Here is a 17,874-nt window from a genome sequence, read left to right as displayed (position 1 = left end):
CAATGTCTTCCCCCCTGTTATTCCCATCCAAGCGACCTGCCCCCTCTTGATTATCGCAAATCTTATCTACTTAAGACCTACCACAAGTTGTACTTCTCTAATGAAAATTTTTCCAGTTCTTAAAGTATATAATAATGGCACCTTTTCCCTAAATTTTCCTCAGTTTTATAAATTCGGCCACATTGTACATGACTTTTTTTTTTTTTTTTTTTTTTTTTTTTTTTACCTGTTAGACCCTAAAGTTCATGAGAACAAGAGCCATGTCATCTACTGCTTTCAATTTCCCAAAGTACTTAACACAGAGTTAAGAACACTGTAGGAACTAAAAATTCTATTTACTGACTATCTGACTAAAGATAAAATCTAACATCAATATCTTGGGTTACACATGGACTACTCTTGTCAGTATTCAACACTATAAAACATAATTAAATGTGTGATGCAGCAAGAATATCCTGAAAGATTATGTGCACCAATTTAAAATGTACTACAAGATGCTACTTCTCCTGAATAATTGATAAATATCCCTGGGAAATCTGGGAACAGACATCAAAAGGTATAGGACATCAATACAAATCAATTAAAGAAATGGGAGCAAAAAAGTTTGAGGAATGTGATATTTAAGCCCCTAAATAAAAAATAAAAAGAGAGAAAAAGGTTTTATTGATTCGTATAGTTATTTACTAAATACCTGCTCAATGGCAGAAATTGGTGGTAGATTCTGGAAAGAAAGTAAATAAGTCTTGGGGAAAAACAGTTTATTCAATAAATGGTGCTGGGAAAACTGGACAGCCATATACGAAAGAATGAAACTGGAGCCCTATCTTACACCAGACACAAAAACTAACTCAAATGGATTAAGGACTTAACAAAATGTCACACCTGAACCATAACACACAGGCAGTAAGCTCTGTGACATTGATCCTGGCAATCATTTTTTGAATCTGACACCAAAAGCAAAGGCAACATAAGCAAAAATAAACTAGTGGGACTATATCAAACTAAAGGCTTCCGCACAGCAAAGGAAACCAGCAACAAAATGAAAAGGCAAACTACTGAATACGAAAAACTATCTGCAAATCATATATCTAGCAAGGGGTTAATATCCAAAATATGTAAAGAACTCATACAACTCAATAGCAAAAACAAACAAAAAATCTAATTAAAAATTGGGCAGAAGATCTAAATAAACATTTTCCAAAGAAGGCATACAGATGGCCCATAGGTACATAAAAGATGCTCAAAATCATTGTCAAGGAAATGTAAGTCAAAACCAAACTAATATATTACTTCACACGTGTGAGAATGGCTATTATCAAAAAGACAAGATATAACAAGTGCTGGTGAGGATGCAGAAAAACGGGAATTCTTGTGCACTATTGGTTGAAATGTAAATTCGTGAAGCCATTATGAAAAACAGGATAGAAAGTTCCTTCAAAAATTAAAAACAGAACTATTATGTGATCTAACAATTCCACCTTTGTGTATTCATCTAAAGAAAATGAAAATACTAACTAGAAAAGATATATGCACCTCGATGTTCACTGTAGTATTACTTACACTAGCCAAGATATACAAACAACCTAAGTGTCTGCTTATAGATGAATGGAAAAAGAAAATGAGGTTAATACACATATATGTATCTATATATGTATAGGCATGTGTGTATATATAATATATGGAAACATACAATGAAATATTATTCAGCCACAAAAAAAATGAAAATCTTGCCATTTGTAATAACAAAGATGGGTTGCAAGGACAGTGAAATAAGTCAAAGAAAGACAAATACCATATGATCTCATTTCTATGTGGAACTTAAAAACAAAACAAAACAAAAACCAAACTCATAGATACACAGATCAGGCTGGTGGTTTCCAGAGAAAAGGGGTGGACGAAATGGGTGAAGGGTGTGTCTGAAATGGGTTAAGGGGGTGAAAAGGTACATACTTCCAGCATAAAAGAAACAAGTCATGGGGATGTAATGTACAGCATGGTGACTATAGTCAATAACACTGTATTGCATATTTGATGGTCTCTCAGAGAGTAAAAATTAAAAAATTTTTCATCACAAGAAAAAATATTTTCGGTAACTATGTATAGGGATGGATATTAACTAGCCCAATTGTGACCATTTCACAGTGTACATGTGTATTGTATCACTATGCTGTAAACCTGAGATAAATGTAACATATGTCAATTATACCTCAACTTTTAAAAAGTGAACAAGTCAGATATGGTTCTTGATACACATATTCTAGACTAAGAGAAAGAAAAGAAAGAATGAAAAACTCTGGTAGGTGTTACAAGGGCAGAAAAGAGGTGCTAAGGTAGGGAATCCTGGCAGAGTGGCACAGACCTACTTGAGAAAGACTGAATAGAGGTTTCTTTACTGAAAGCATAACATTTTTTTTTTAATTTTTTTTCAACGTTTTTTATTTATTTTTGGGACAGAGAGAGACAGAGCATGAACGGGGGAGGGGCAGAGAGAGAGGGAGACACAGAATCGGAAGCAGGCTCCAGGCTCCGAGCCATCAGCCCAGAGCCTGACGCGGGGCTCGAACTCACGGACCGCGAGATCGTGACCTGGCTGAAGTCGGACACTGCGCCACCCAGGCGCCCCGAAAGCATAACATTTAAACTAAGACTAGGAGTATGAAGAGTACATAGCTACAAAAAGAGCAATGAACTTTTGCCTTGTTCCATCTGAGAGAGCAAGATGGGTCACCAGGAGCTCTACTGTGGCCATCCAAGGAAATTTGGCCTGGGTTGTCATTCCTGTCCCATCTGCACAAACCGGCAAAGTGTGATGTGGAAATACTGTGTCACTATGTGCCTCCAGGGTCTCCTTCAGTATGGGAAGAATATGGGCTTCATTAAATTGGATTATGTGAGCCACCTTGAATGGGTCCTCCAAGATACCTACTGTAATGCCTATTCATTGTACATAAAATAAAAATACATCCATTTTGAGTGTTTTAGTGTGTATGGGGGGGGGGGGGTGCAGGAGCAATGAGAACAGTGGAAACAGCACATGCAAAAGATCCCAGGCAAGAAAAAGCATGGAGTGTTTGAAGAAAGAGGATCATTGTAAGAAAAAAAAAAAAATGACAAATGATGAATGGAAGAACAGGACAGAGGCTAAATCAGGTCAAACTTTGTAGGCCATGGTAAGGAGTTTGGATTTTATCTCAAATGCAGTAAGAAGTTACTGAAGTGTTTTAAGCAGGGAATAAAATCATCCAATTTAGATTTGTAATAGGATGATTCTTGCTGTCATCTGGACAATGGATTAGGGTAACTGAGAACAGATGATGAGATAATTTGGAAATGACACAAGTGAAACTATTTAGGACATCCTTACATTATTCTGTACAAGAAATTATGTGGCTCTGATTTGGGATGCAGCATATGAACAGAATGGACAGGGGAAAAAAGCCAATGAATTCAAAGTTTCATCCTTGAATAACATGGTCAATGGTGGTGGTGGGGGTGGGGTACATAGTTGTACAGATCTGACACATTAGGCTTGAGTGGTTGAGTGGCCTGTAAGATACCTAAACAGAAATGTAGACAACTGGATGTGAGACAGGAAGGAAGGGAGGAAGGAAGGCAAGGAGGGAGGGAGGGAGGAAGGGGAGACTGGTATAACAAAGCAACTCAGTCAAGACAAATGTAGCATAGATCATCAGTGTGAAAGAAGTGTTATTATGTAAACATGAATGGAAATACTGGCCTTTAAGGCAACTTTAAGATGATTAATATCAAACAGAGAAAAGAAAATATAAAATTACCCTGGAAGGAACTAGATAAAACAATAAGCTTCACTTTGCTTAGAGTTTATACCTTTCCTTTTAAAATGTAAACATTAAAAAATGTGAAATTTTCTTTCTATCTGAATGTGTTTTTATCATTTTCTAGAACTTCCACATACCTTCCTTTTAAAAAAAATGTTCATTTTTAAAATTTTTAAAAATGTTTTATTATCTATTTTTGAGAAAAGAGAGAGACAGAGCGTGAGTGGGGGGGGGGGGGCAGAGACAGAAGGAGACAGAATCTGAAGCAGGCTCCAGGCTCTGAGCTGTCAGCACAGAGCCCGATGCAGGGCTTGAACCCATGGACCACGAGATCATGACCTGAGCTAAAGTCAAACACTTGACCAACTGAGCCACCCAGGTTCCTCTAAAATGTTTATTTTTTAAATTTATTTTTGAAGAGAGAAGAAGAAAAAGAACACAGGCAGGGGAAGGACAGGGAGAGGGAGACTGAGAATCCCAAGCAGTCTCCATGCTGTCAGGGCAGAGCCTGATGCGGGGCTTAAACTCACAAACCATGAGATCATGACCTGAGCTGAAATCTAGAGTCCAACACTTAACCAACTGAGCACCCAGGTGCCACTTTATTTAAGTCTTATAATAATACTTAAATCTGTGAGCTTTTGTTTATATACTTATTACCATATTCTAAATGAAGAAAATCCAGGTGTATGAGGTTAGCTTGACATGGGAGTAGGAATAGGATCTAAAGCTAGATTTTTTTGGTCTCTAATCTACTGGTTTTTCCACCATACCTTCTTAACTTGATCCCTATCTTACACTGATCATTATTTTTGGCAACTTAATTTGGCAACATAAATTTAAATAACTTGAAGAAAAAGTGATTTTTACATAGTAAGACTATTTTTAAATTTCTAGAGTTTAGAGAGTATATAAAGCTTTAAGCAACTTGCCATAGAAACTGCAATAATGCCTGAGACTTTTCATCAAAATACAAACTACATTCGATACTATCACTCTTGAAAGCCCCTTGGGAAATAATGGCTTTTGGATTCTGCAAGTCAGCGTGACATGGCATGCAAAATTGCATCTCATGCTGAGCCAACCAGGAAAATATATGTCATCACCATGTGACATTCAGAATTTCATCTGGAAACTATAATCTTGTTCTGACTGCTAAAAAAGGGGGGGGGGAGGAAGACTGCATACAAAACAATTTGGTTGAATTTTAGCTGAATTCTTGCCAGTTCATGTAAAAACTAAAATAACTTATTTCCAAAGAACTCTGTATTCAAAAACCTTTCAATGTACTTATTAACATCACAACGTTTTCTCAAAGAACTTCAAAATTAACTGACATACTTTTGAAATCTTATGATAGCTCAAATTAATGAATCACTAGAAAAAGTTCTTTATAATGAAACAAAGTTGTAAAATTAATAAACTGTCTGAAGTAGAACATCAAAAACACTTCCTAAATCCTTTACCCCAAATGAATAAACTCTAGATAAAGAAACATGAAACCTGCTGTAGGCAGCCATCTGTCTTATGCATCCTGTAGCTTTCAAGTTTAGATTTTCTCCTGGGCTCCTAATTCATATGTGCAATACCTTCATAAACCATTTACCTCATCCTATCAAAACACAAATCTGTGAATGTGATTTAGTCTAAGTGTTATATAATCAACATTTTGTCTTTTAAACCTGTTGTGACTAATTGGAAAATGAAAAATTAGTGGACATAAACTAGAATGCCTGCCTGCCTCACAAATTATTCCCAGGAGCCATGTTTCTGCTACTCTTCCATCTTCTGGTGTAACATCTCATGCTCCTAAACACAGAAGAGGATATATGACCTAACTTGGGCTGCAACTGGGCCAATCATAGTACCTAACCTCCCGGGCCACAGTGATTAAGATGTATGCATATGATCTAAGAGAGGCCAAACAAAATCCTCCTCAGGTAGGTTTTCAACAGATACTAGACCAGATCTTTCCCTTTGATCACAGAGAATTAAGTATGTGAGTCCACAGGAACCACAGCCACGTACACTGCTAAGCCAAGAAACCTATGTTCAGTTAAAAAAAAAAAAAAAAAAAAAAAAAAAAAAAAAAAAAAGTTAAACCAACAAAAAAGGCAGAATCCTGATGGTATGGAGTCTCTGTTTTGAAGTCACTCCAAAGGAAAGATCTTTGCTTTTCTTACCATTTTGGTTATGCGAATCAACAAAATATTCCTGCTTTTTAAAATTTAAAATAAATTTTAAAAGTTTCAGTCTCTTGCAACCAGAATCCTAATTTAAAAATGTGTTCTTCCCTATTAAAAGAGTCACCTATCTATTCAGAGGAAAACCAGTCAATTCTTAATAGGTGTACCTGCCCAGCCCTCACAATATCATTACACAGCCTACATCCAAAATGCCCAAGCATATCATGGAGCTTACCTCCCCATTTCACAACCTTACTTCTTCAAGAACTATCCAACCTTACTGCCTGCCTTCCTTAATTGGCTCTCACTCCTTCCATTATCACATCCACTGGTCACTGTCTCTATGACACTACCTGAACTTGCATATTTGGAGATGCTATTGATTTTATCTCCATCTCCAGAAGATTTCTTCAACTATGTTAGTCAATACTTTTCCCAGTTTAACTAGGCTCCTTGGCACTCTCCCACCTGAGCCTTATAAGGAACTTCCTTCAGATAACCCTAAACTTACATGTAACAACAACCTAATATAGCAGTGAGTTCCAATAATGTAGTGTGCAAAACTGTAAGACCATCCATTGAGCTCTGGGGAAAAATATGAGAATGTCTGTTCATATTTATTTTGTTTTTGTTTTTTATTTTTATTTTTGAGACAGGGAGAGACAGAGCATGAACAGGGGAGGGTCAGAGAGAGGGAGACACAGAATCTGAAACAGGCTCCAGGCTCTGAGCTGTCAGCACAGGGCCCGACGCGGGGCTCGAACTCACGGAGTGCGAGATCATGACCTGAGCCGAAGTCGGCCACTTAACCGACTAAGCCACCCAGGCGCCCATATTTATTTTTATCTAAAAATGAGAAAGACACATAGTTTGTTAATATTTAGTAAATTAGGATTACATTGAGGTCCATCCCTATGTCAGAAGGCTGTATACAGATAACACAATGCTAAATATACTGGAGGAAAATTAGACATTCAATAACAAGAAGAAATTGGCACGGGCCCTTCAATCTTTCATTGACTTTAAATTAATTGTGGCATATTACCTACATACACAAAGTTCATCAGATTTCTAAATTTTGTTCTCTACCTTTAACTAATCCTCATAATTTGTATATACATTTTCAAAAGATTCCTATATAACAGACATATCTAAACCTATGGATTAAAGATATCACTAATTTATTTAAAAGAAAAAGGCAACACTTTCCCATTAAGTTGGAAGACTATCTTATTGATATAAGGAAGATGGAAATCTACCACCCTTATTTCAACAAAGGCCTTTGACAAAACGGGTAGGACTGAAAAAATAAGTGTCCTCAGTGCACTAATGATGGTCTTTTCCCTCTAGGATATAATGTATCTCAGTGAGGTGGCTTTTCAATGATGTCAGCCACTAAAATCAACTATTAAAACAAGCTGAATTAAGAACTAAACCTTAAGTTTTTACAACACAGTATTAAATTTTATTTTAAGAAGTGAAGCACAATATTAGTCTCACTGGAATATTACTGATATATTGATATATTATTGATATATTAAAACTATCAGAATAAAAACATTTAAATGTTAATGAAATTATCTTTCGTGTTTTATAGTATACTAGTATAGTGATACACATATTAAAGTATATATCAATAAATGGTACACTCCAGATGCTTGCCCAAAGATTCTTGCCAAATAGGAATGCACTAAGAAAAAAAGGTGAAGGCTAGTAAAGATGAACTATTTGCAACCAGGCTGTGTTCTCTGTACTTGTTTTAATTTAATCACTTACTGTTTAGTAATGCTTTTAACAAAATATGAGCCTGCTTCAGATGTGTTCATGGAAACCAAAAACAGTGCTTTTCTGGGGTTTTTTCTCCTTTGTAGTCTAAATAAAATAATTCCAATAGAATGTAGAAATTAAAAATAATTTCTCAGCATTAAAATACTTTACCTTCTAAAGTCATCTCCATTGAGAAAATTTAGTACAGTTTATATTCTACTTTCAAAGTAAAAAATGAGAGTAAAATTGGACATATTAAAAGAAATCATACCTAAATAAGTCGTCTGCTATACAAGACCTAGAGAAATTAAAAATAAGCCAAGAAGGTACAAATATGAATAATAATTACATATACTTTTCAAGAATCAAAGTTCCAAGAGGGAAAGAATTATGTGCATGCTACATAAATTGTAATATATTTTTTTAAAAAATCAATAAACCTAGTATGCTTAAAAAACTCAACACGTTTTTGGAATTAATGAACAAACACTAACTATAAAACATTCTGCCACACACACCAAGAGACACACTGAAAAAGTATAAATTACATTTTTTTATGAACTGATGATTTACTTGAGGAGTCCTCATATCAAAACTAGCAATGCAAGAAATTCAGGTATGTTGTAGTACCAAGTGAGTAGTGTAATTACCAGATATGTCTATAAAAGAATATCATCAAATGATGCATAGATATGTTATGAAACATTAAAAAAACAAAATGTTAAAAATACTCCATAGCTACAACCATCTAGACTATTATGGCTGATATAACATTATAATATGGCATCTGTTGAAATTCTTTAGGAAGATAAGCTTAGAAATAAACATATAATTCAAATACTCAATTTTATGTCAAGTTCTACAGACTGTTAATGTTTTACCTCATAAATTCTAGATTTAGAAATAAAAAATAATGGTTCTTAAAAATACAAATGGAAAAACGCAATTTAGTAAATGTATATTTTCCTTAAGTTCTCTGATTACTTTCTGGATGGTTTTTCCATTTTTTTTTTTTTATGTACTTCATTAGATATACTTCATTTTATTCTAAACCTTATTCTATTCCAAAAGGGGAAAATATACTTTAAACCACATTTTATCCCTGAGAGAATAAAATCAATTGTATATTATGCAATGTTTTCCAATGCTTTAATATTTTCCAATGAAATTAAATACCTAATTAATCACAAAGGAATGGAATTTTATGCTAAACTACATGATTAAAGTGAGCAACTTCTAATATACATAAGTCCACAAAAAATTTATTTTGCATACATTAATACTAACTTCACCCTATAACTAGGAACATACCTACTGAACATTCAAGTTTAATCAAATTAAGGATGACTTAAACACTTTTAGATGAATAACTATATTGTATTTATTTACAACACACAATTCTTAAAATTAGAATCCAAAATACATCAGTGCCTTCAGGAGCAATTCTTACTAGCAAAACTTGGAAATCTCACCACTTAAAGCCATCCTACAAGTTACATTGCCTGTGGACAAAATGATTTAAAAAAAATTTTTTTAACTCTTTTTTTAAAAATGTTTTAAAAAAATTTTATATATTTTTTGAGAGACCGAGAAAGAGTAAGCACAAGCAGGGGAGGGGCAGAGAGAGGGGGGATCAAGGATGCAAAGGTGACTTTGCTGACAGCTATGAGCTGGATGTGGGGCCCAAACCCATGAACCAGGAGACCACAACCCAAGACATAACCAGTGTCTGTATACTCAAATTTCTTGACAGAGGGGGGTACACTGTGGCTGTTTCAAATCCCATTCATTTCCAAATAAGTGAAGCTCCTCAGGCCAAGTGAAATTTTTCTGCCTCTTTGTTCTTGACGAGTCTACTGTGTACCAGGCAGTTACCCACCCTCATCTTGAAATGCTGTTCAGTTATGTCATATATATGTCATATGTACACAGGTATACATGCATATGCATACACCTTTACTGCCTACTTCTCAGAATAATGCTTCTCAATCTCTCCATTGGCTCATTCTCCTTATTCTTTAAATAAATAGTTGCTCAGAATTTAATTTGGGGCTTTTTTTCTCATTTTTCTGTGTATGCTTTCCCCGGGAGATGATACACTCTGTGGTTTTGATTGTGTATGATCCATATGTCAATGACTCATAAGCCTCTATAACTCACTGTGAAAAATCTAAGCAACATCTCAGACATGACAACACTTTCACTGACACTGTCTTCTGATAGTCTCATTTAAAGGAAAATATTTTCTACTTTCTCCCAAAGCTCCAGCTTATGGTATTCCATTTTAAGTTCTGTGGCAGAGGCTGCTAAATAACCTGCAGTATCTATTCTCTTTTTTTCTTAGTTAGAGCCCAGTGTTTCGGTCATGCATGTGGGCCTTTAAAAGTACAGACTACACTCCTGAGACCCTATACAGTTCTAGATATGATCACACGAGTAGTTTCTGGCCAAGAGTATAGTAGCAAAATTGAAGTGTAGAACATCTGTATACTTTTCAAAGAGGTAAGGCAACTTATTGTTTCTCATTTCTGCTCACTAAAATGCAGATACGATATACTGTTGAAGCATCCATTGTGGACAGTTAGTCAAGTCTGGTAACAAAGGCCACCCGTAACAGAATAAAAAAGTACCTGACCCTGGAGAGCCTTAACACCTTGCGGTGTCTACCGTTAAGCTTTCACATGACAGACAAAACTCAATCTTGTTTAAACTACTGTTACTGAGAGTTTTCTGATATTTTCAGCCAAAATTAACTCAACCTTAATTATTATAACTACATTTTTTATTTTTTTTTTTATTTTCTTTTTTTTTTTTAATTTTTTTTATTTTTTAATATATGAAATTTACTGTCAAATTGGTTTCCATACAACACCCAGTGCTCATCCCAAAAGGTGCCCTCCTCAATACCCATCACCCACCCTGCCCTCCCTCCCACCCCCCATCAACCCTCAGTTTGTTCTCAGTTTTTAACAGTCTCTAATGCTTTGGCTCTCTCCCACTCTAACCTCTTTTTTTTTTTTTTTTTTTCCTTCCCCTCCCCCATGGGTTTCTGTTATGTTTCTCAGGATCCACATAAGAGTGAAACCATATGGTATCTGTCTTTCTCTGTGTGGCTTATTTCACTTAGCATCACACTCTCCAGTTCCATCCATGTTGCTACAAAAGGCCATATTTCATTTTTTCTCATTGCCACGTAGTATTCCATTGTGTATATAAACCACAATTTCTTTATCCATTCATCAGTTGATGGACATTTAGGCTCTTTCCATAATTTGGCTATTGTTGAGAGTGCCGCTATAAACATTGGGGTACAGGTGCCCCTATGCATCAGTACTCCTGTATCCCTTGGATAAATTCCTAGCAGTGCTATTGCTGGGTCATAGGGTAGGTCTATTTTTAATTTTCTGAGGAACCTCCATACTGTTTTCCAGAGCGGCTGCACCAATTTGCATTCCCACCAACAGTGCAAGAGGGTTCCTGTTTCTCCACATCCTCTCCAGCATCTATAGTCTCCTGATTTCTTCATTTTGGCCACTCTGACTGGCGTGAGGTGATATCTGAGTGTGGTTTTGATTTGTATTTCCCTGATAAGGAGCGACGTTGAACATCTTTTCATGTGCCTGTTGGCCATCCGGATGTCTTCTTTAGAGAAGTGTCTATTCATGTTTTCTGCCCATTTCTTCACTGGGTTATTTGTTTTTCGGGTGTGGAGTTTGATGAGCTCTTTATAGATTTTGGATACTAGCCCTTTGTCCGATGTGTCATTTGCAAATATCTTTTCCCATTCCGTTGGTTGCCTTTTAGTTTTGTTGGTTGTTTCCTTTGCTGTGCAGAAGCTTTTTATCTTCATAAGGTCCCAGTAATTCACTTTTGCTTTTAATTCCCTTGCCTTTGGGGATGTGCCGAGTAAGAGATTGCTACGGCTGAGGTCAGAGAGGTCTTTTCCTGCTTTCTCCTCTAAGGTTTTGATGGTTTCCTGTCTCACATTCAGGTCCTTTATCCATTTTGAGTTTATTTTTGTGAATGGTGTGAGAAAGTGGTCTAGTTTCAGCCTTCTGCATGTTGCTGTCCAGTTCTCCCAGCACCATTTGTTAAAGAGACTGTCTTTTTTCCATTGGATGTTCTTTCCTATAACTACATTTTTTAACTCTTGCTTAGTTTAAAAATACTATATTTTCAGGGGCACCTGGGTGGTTCAGTCAGTTAAGCATCCAGCTCTTGGTTTCAGCTCAGGTCATGATCTCATAGTTCGTGGGTTCGAGCCCTGTGTCAGGCTCTGTGCCGACACCGTGGAGCCTGCTTAGGATTCTCTCTCTCCCTCTCTCTCTCTCTGCCCCTCCCCTGTTCTCTCTCTCTCAGAATAAATAAATAAACTTAAAAAAGCAATTAAATAAACATACTGTATTTTAAAATGAGGTCAGAAAAAAAATGTAATTAGGGATATTTTACCTGATAACCTAAGTTCCTTGTCAAACATTCTTTTAAAAATTCTGCAGTTTTTCTCGATTTGTAATATACACAAAGTGTTTTTAAAATTTCACGATTTTCATATTTAATTCTCTTTGAGAACTAAATAAGATTAAATTTCCATATTCCTGACAAAAAATGTAAACATCTGAAACATCATAAATTTTTTATTTTTTGAAACACATCAATGGTTGTGAGATATACTTAAAAATATGTATTAAGAAAGAAAAAATATGTCAGCAGTAGCACTTCACTTCTGAGTGTCATCCAGGAACTTAACACTGAATTAACACCCAATTAAAGAGTGGCAGAATCTTCCATGCTCATCACAGAGGTATAGGTGTTTCCCATCATATCCTTATTGGTAGCTCTGATGTAAAATTCTTCACTATTTTCATCCTATGGGACTGGGCTGAAAATTTAGAGTAATCTCTTGACAAAAAGAATGCCCTGAAGTTAGCCAGTTACATATTGCGTATTAGAGGTAAAATAGTAGATGACTAAATTTGCACAGACCTGATTTTTAGGGCTTCTTTTGCCTCTAAGAAATGAAAGGCAACTAATATTCACAGAATGACTACGATAATCTGGAACTTTGTGTGTGTGTGTGTGTGTGTGTGTGTGTGTGTGTGTGTGTGTGTGTGAGAGAGAGAGAGAGAGAGAGACAGACAGACAGACACAGAGAGAGTGTGTGTGAATTTCCTACAGGTTCATTAATACACTGAAAAAATATGCTAGCTACTGAAAGTCACCAGGGTGCTACATACTTTTCAAGTGTTATTTTCCATAATCTCCTAAATAGCTTCATCAAAGCACCTCACACAGCACTGGAAAAAAATTTCCCAACTGGAATGTGAAGCACAGAGTAAAACAGCGATCAAACTGAGAAAGAGTTTTCAAAAAGGATTAAATAGTTTAACCTATTATTCTTCCTTTATAAATCAAGAAGCAATATAAATATTCATATTGAGAGATTTATTTTTTTAAGGTTTTTATTTAAATTCCAGTTAACATAGAGTGTAATATTTGTTTCAGATGACAATATAGTGATTCAGTACTTCCATGAAACACCAGGTGCTCATCACAGCAAGTCCTCTCCTTAATCCCCATCACCTATTCCATCCACTGATGAATAAAGATGAGGTATGTGTATATATGTGTATACACACACACACACACACACACACACACACACACACACACACACACACAGAGGAATAGTACTCAGCCATCAACAAGAATGAAATCTTGCCATTTGCAATGACATGGATGGAGGTATAGAGTGTAATGCTAGGCAAAATAAATCAGTCAGAGAAAGACATATACCATATGATTTCACTCATATGTGAAATCTAGAAAACAAAATAAATGACCAAACCCCCCCCCCCCCCCGCCCAAGAAATAGACTCTTAACTATAGAAAACTGACAGTTATCAGAGGAGAGGTGGGGGGGGGGCGGAATTAAATACATAATCTAGAAAAAATCTCACTAAACCATTTTTAAACTTGGATAAGTTGCCTGACCTCTTTATTAATCAATCTCCATAATTATAAAGTGAAGGGGTTAGATTGGATAATTTATTCCAAGATACATATACAATCCTGTATGATTTTTTCTAAAGATACATGCATGGCTCCCTCCTTTACCTTTACCTGCTTCAAGTATGTGGTCAAACTTTCAGTGAGACCTACTCTATCCAAATTATCATCCCCCATCAACTAAAGTTCTGAACACTTTTTTTTTCCATTTATGCTCTTCATTTGGCTTCATTTTGGCAAGTTTCTATTGCTATGTCTTCAAGGTTGATTTCTTTTTCAGTAATGTATACTCTATTGCTAATTCTACCCAGTTTCTCCATTCACATATATTTTTCAACTCTAGAGCTGGTCTTGATTCTTTATTATATCTTCCATTTCCCTACAAAATGTACTCAACTCTCCTTAAATACTTTAACTTAGTTACAATACCTGTTTGAATGTACAAGTATTTAATATACCTACTAATTCTATCATCTATGCCATCTCTTTATTTATACTGGCTTCTTTTTCTGGTCAAAGTTTCCTACTTCTTTGCATCTCCTTTGGCTTTTGATTGAATATGTTACACTGTGATTTTAACTTGTTACATGTCTGGATCTTCTTATATTCCTCATAATAGTGTTGGGCTTCATTTTGCCAGCACTTATTCACTGTTTTTGTTGCTTCAGAGCCTTTTTTAAACTGTTTAAAGTGAGTCGAGGGTAGCCTTTACATTTTTGATACTTTATGTCCACTATGAACACTATGGAGGCATGGCTTTTCTGGAATCCCTATTGAATGTCCTGAATAATCAGTGGGATTGCATTTTATGGACAGTAGGACCTGAATGCCTTCTAGCCCTGTGTGAGCTCTGGGAATCATTCAGACCACAGTTCCTTGGTCATCTTTCACCCAACTGTGTAGAGTCTCATCCCATGCATGCATGTCTTACTATTTATTTAGCAAATATTCAATGAGAACACTACTTTCTCTCTCTCTAGAATTGTATTCCATGATTTGCAGTCATCTCCACCTCCTAATGCTTCAGTCACTCTACCTCCCTAAACTTCAATTCAGCAAGACAGCTGAGCTCAGCTTAATATATTGCACCCTGCTCTATGGTCTGGAGCATGCCCTTAGCAAGAAAGCCAGGGCAATTCTAGGGCTTGACTGTTTTGTTTCTCTTTTACAATGAATCACAGTCCGGTACTGCATATTCTCTAATGTCTAGAAACCTTTTTTTTTCTCCCACGTATTTAGAAAAGTTTCTTATTTATAGCAGAAATATAAATCTAGTCCCTGTTATACCATCATGGTCAGAAGCTAAAGGTCCATACTTATAAATTGTGGCATGATCTACTAAAATTTACATCATTAATTAACAGATGTCTTAATGTATTATTATCTTGGTGGTATTCAAGAAGTCAAATTAAAAGACCTTCTATTATTTTAACAGTGCACTTATAGTACTTTGAACTAGAGAAGTAATATATAAACATGTAAGATAAAAATAGCTAGTATTTTTTAAAAAGCTATCACTTATGGAGCATTCTGCTTTTTCAATTTTTCGTTTCCCTTACAGACATTGTCATCAACAGTTCCAAATTAATTTTCATAACATTTCCAAAACATAGGATAAACACATGTCATACCTTTTAGGGGGTTCCTAGTTTTCAAAATAGATTCTCTAGAATATTATTTAGATTTTTGTGATAATATATTGTCTTCATGTGAGACATACTTTTATCCTGGCTTGGCCTGCCCTATGTGCCTATAGCACTGAAATAGTATTGTTCTGCTGTCAACACATTTCCAACCATCAAACATATGTTCTCCCTGTAGCCAACTATTTAATACTGGTTAATTGAGACTGGAGGGGGAAGATGTCTGCTTCCTGTTGAATAATCACAACGTGAAATCAAGCCCAGTGCAGGATCACCAAGCTTTGTTGGCCTTCATGTGCCAAAAATACTATATAAGCGTTGGGAATGAACTTAAGACCAAGACTAACTTAGGCTGAAACTACAAAAATAAAAAGTCATTTTAACAAGAATTCAGGCATAATAAGTTAACTCTCACATTCTCCACTGTAAAATCCAGTTGAAAAATTAAAATGTGCATTTCATAATGATGTGAATATACTTAACACTAACTGAACTATACAATTTAAAGGTTAAGATAGTAAGAGTAAAAAGAAGATGTGTAAAAGGCTATGAATTCATTTACCAAATTCATTACAGTTTATGATGCAATATAAATAATGAGTGAAACAGTGGTAACTTCATTTAGAAGTGGATACAAAGGATCATAGAACTTTTTTCAAGAGAGCACAGACGCACAAGTGGAAGACGGGCAGAGAGAGAGAGAGGGAAAGAAAGAATCCCATAGGCTCCATGCTACCATCAAAGAGCCAAACACAGGGCTCGATCTCACAAATCATGAGATCATGATCTCAGCTGAAATCAAAAATAATCAACTGAGCCACCCAGGGACCCCTCATAAAACATTTTTTAAATTAAAACTCAAACAGGAACAGTGTACTCTAATTAAAAATAGAACAGAAACTTTTGAAACTTAATTCTATGCAAAGAAAATGGTTACCACACAGCATTCTCAAGACAGCACCAAGGTTTCCAGAGAAGCAAAAATGGTGGGCATTCAAGAAGGAAGATACATAAACAATCTATGATCATAGTTCATATATAGTCTGTGTCATGTAATTTAAATTATAAATGCAATGATAAAGTGTTTTGTTACACAAATGGAAATTTACAATTGTCTTATGGAAGAATATTTATGTTCTGTATTTGCATAGATGATCTAGCTGAGAAAATGAGAGAAGGGAGAGGTAGAAAATTGAGATATATTGTGTTTTGCAAGAATTCACCTTAAGAAAGAACATACTATCAGGAGACAATTCTCTATTGGTCTCTAGTGTTTTTGAATGTCTTGAAAGTGGAAGCAGTGAGTGCCTTTGTTCCCAATTGTCCTTTCAAGGATATTTGCATAGCATTCAGCCTCAAAAGGCAGAGATACTGTCCTTTTGAGCAAAGGGCAAGTTTGCTTACACCCTTGCAAGATACAAATAGTGTCTCCCTCTAGAGAAAATGGCAGACATGCTTTCTACCCATTATAAAAGATGCAGGTTCCCTAAATTGAGGGTTCCTCTTCTGTAACATAATCCATTGACTATAGGTATCATCTGAACTTCTTGGTGCCACCCTGTGGCGATTAGGATTAGGACAGTGACACAAGAAAAAGGTAATACTCTAGTTACTGCTAATACTGTAAGATAATAGTCTTTTGTCTCCATTCTAGGAGTCTCATGTCCAGAATTCATGAAATTGTGGCCCAGATAACTTGATATCTTATTAGCTCAGAGATAGGGTAAAATCACAGACCTTTTAGAATTTGTGACACATACCTGTTATTGTTTTTGTTTTTATAGGGCTGCTGGCATATTCAGAGGCCTGATAGGACTGTTGCTTTGCCAGGGGTGCACTTCCAACTGACACCTCATCCTCTTTCCTTCTGCTAATTGGCACAACAAGAGGAACAGCTACCACAGGCTGCTGGAGAGAGGCAAAAAAACACACTGAAATTATTTACTATTTCTGAAGCAGTGAAGGTTAAACATGGTAACACTGAGCAAAGTCCTTCATAAATGGTGTTGAAGCTTTGCTATTTTAAATTAATCAATGTGTCCCTCCCTCAGTTCCTCCCTCTCTCTTCATATCTGTCTCTCTTATACACACAAAATAACAGAGACACTTAACAATTTCAATGTAAAATTACAATTCTATGTGAAAAAATAAGATAGCTTGGAAATAAATGGAAGTTAAAATAAATTTCGGTAAAAAGCATAAAGATAATATGTCAAAGGCAAATCAAAACTATAACTTTGAGAATTATAATTAGTAGGGGAAAAAAGTTACCCTCAACAAATATTTTTAGGTATATCTATAAAGTGATTAATTATATGTTACAGTTCAACTTAAAAAAGAATTGCTGAAAATTTCTACGTTTTATCTGTCAAAGTGATACCCACAGCATATTTAGAAAACACAGAAAAGTATCTGTAGCTAGAGAAAGCTGGAAAACATTATGATCCTATATTGAATGCATGAGTGCTGAATTGG

The 17,874-nt window shown here is 35.6% G+C and overlaps 1 protein-coding gene across 12 annotated transcripts in view; it reads right to left on the bottom strand.

Annotated features, from left to right (window-relative positions):
- VPS13B (vacuolar protein sorting 13 homolog B) overlaps positions 1-17,874 on the bottom strand; it is a 798,280-nt gene that overhangs the window by 443,145 nt on the left and 337,261 nt on the right. For 10 of the 12 annotated variants that reach the window (XM_042972776.1, XM_007073303.3, XM_042972777.1 and 7 more), the window contains exon 21: positions 17,160-17,307. In XM_042972776.1, coding sequence (XP_042828710.1) covers positions 17,160-17,307 — 148 coding nt within the window. Of the gene's footprint in view, positions 1-7,604; positions 7,856-12,415; positions 12,630-17,159; positions 17,308-17,874 lie in introns of those variants that run through there. The other 2 variants (XM_042972786.1, XM_042972785.1) reach the window with 2 other exon arrangements.

This window comes from Panthera tigris, chromosome F2 (genome assembly GCF_018350195.1).
Source record: "Panthera tigris isolate Pti1 chromosome F2, P.tigris_Pti1_mat1.1, whole genome shotgun sequence".
Lineage (NCBI taxonomy): Eukaryota > Metazoa > Chordata > Mammalia > Carnivora > Felidae > Panthera > Panthera tigris.
The sequence above is the reverse complement of the archived record's forward strand: the minus strand, read 5'-3'. Positions and strand labels throughout refer to the sequence as shown.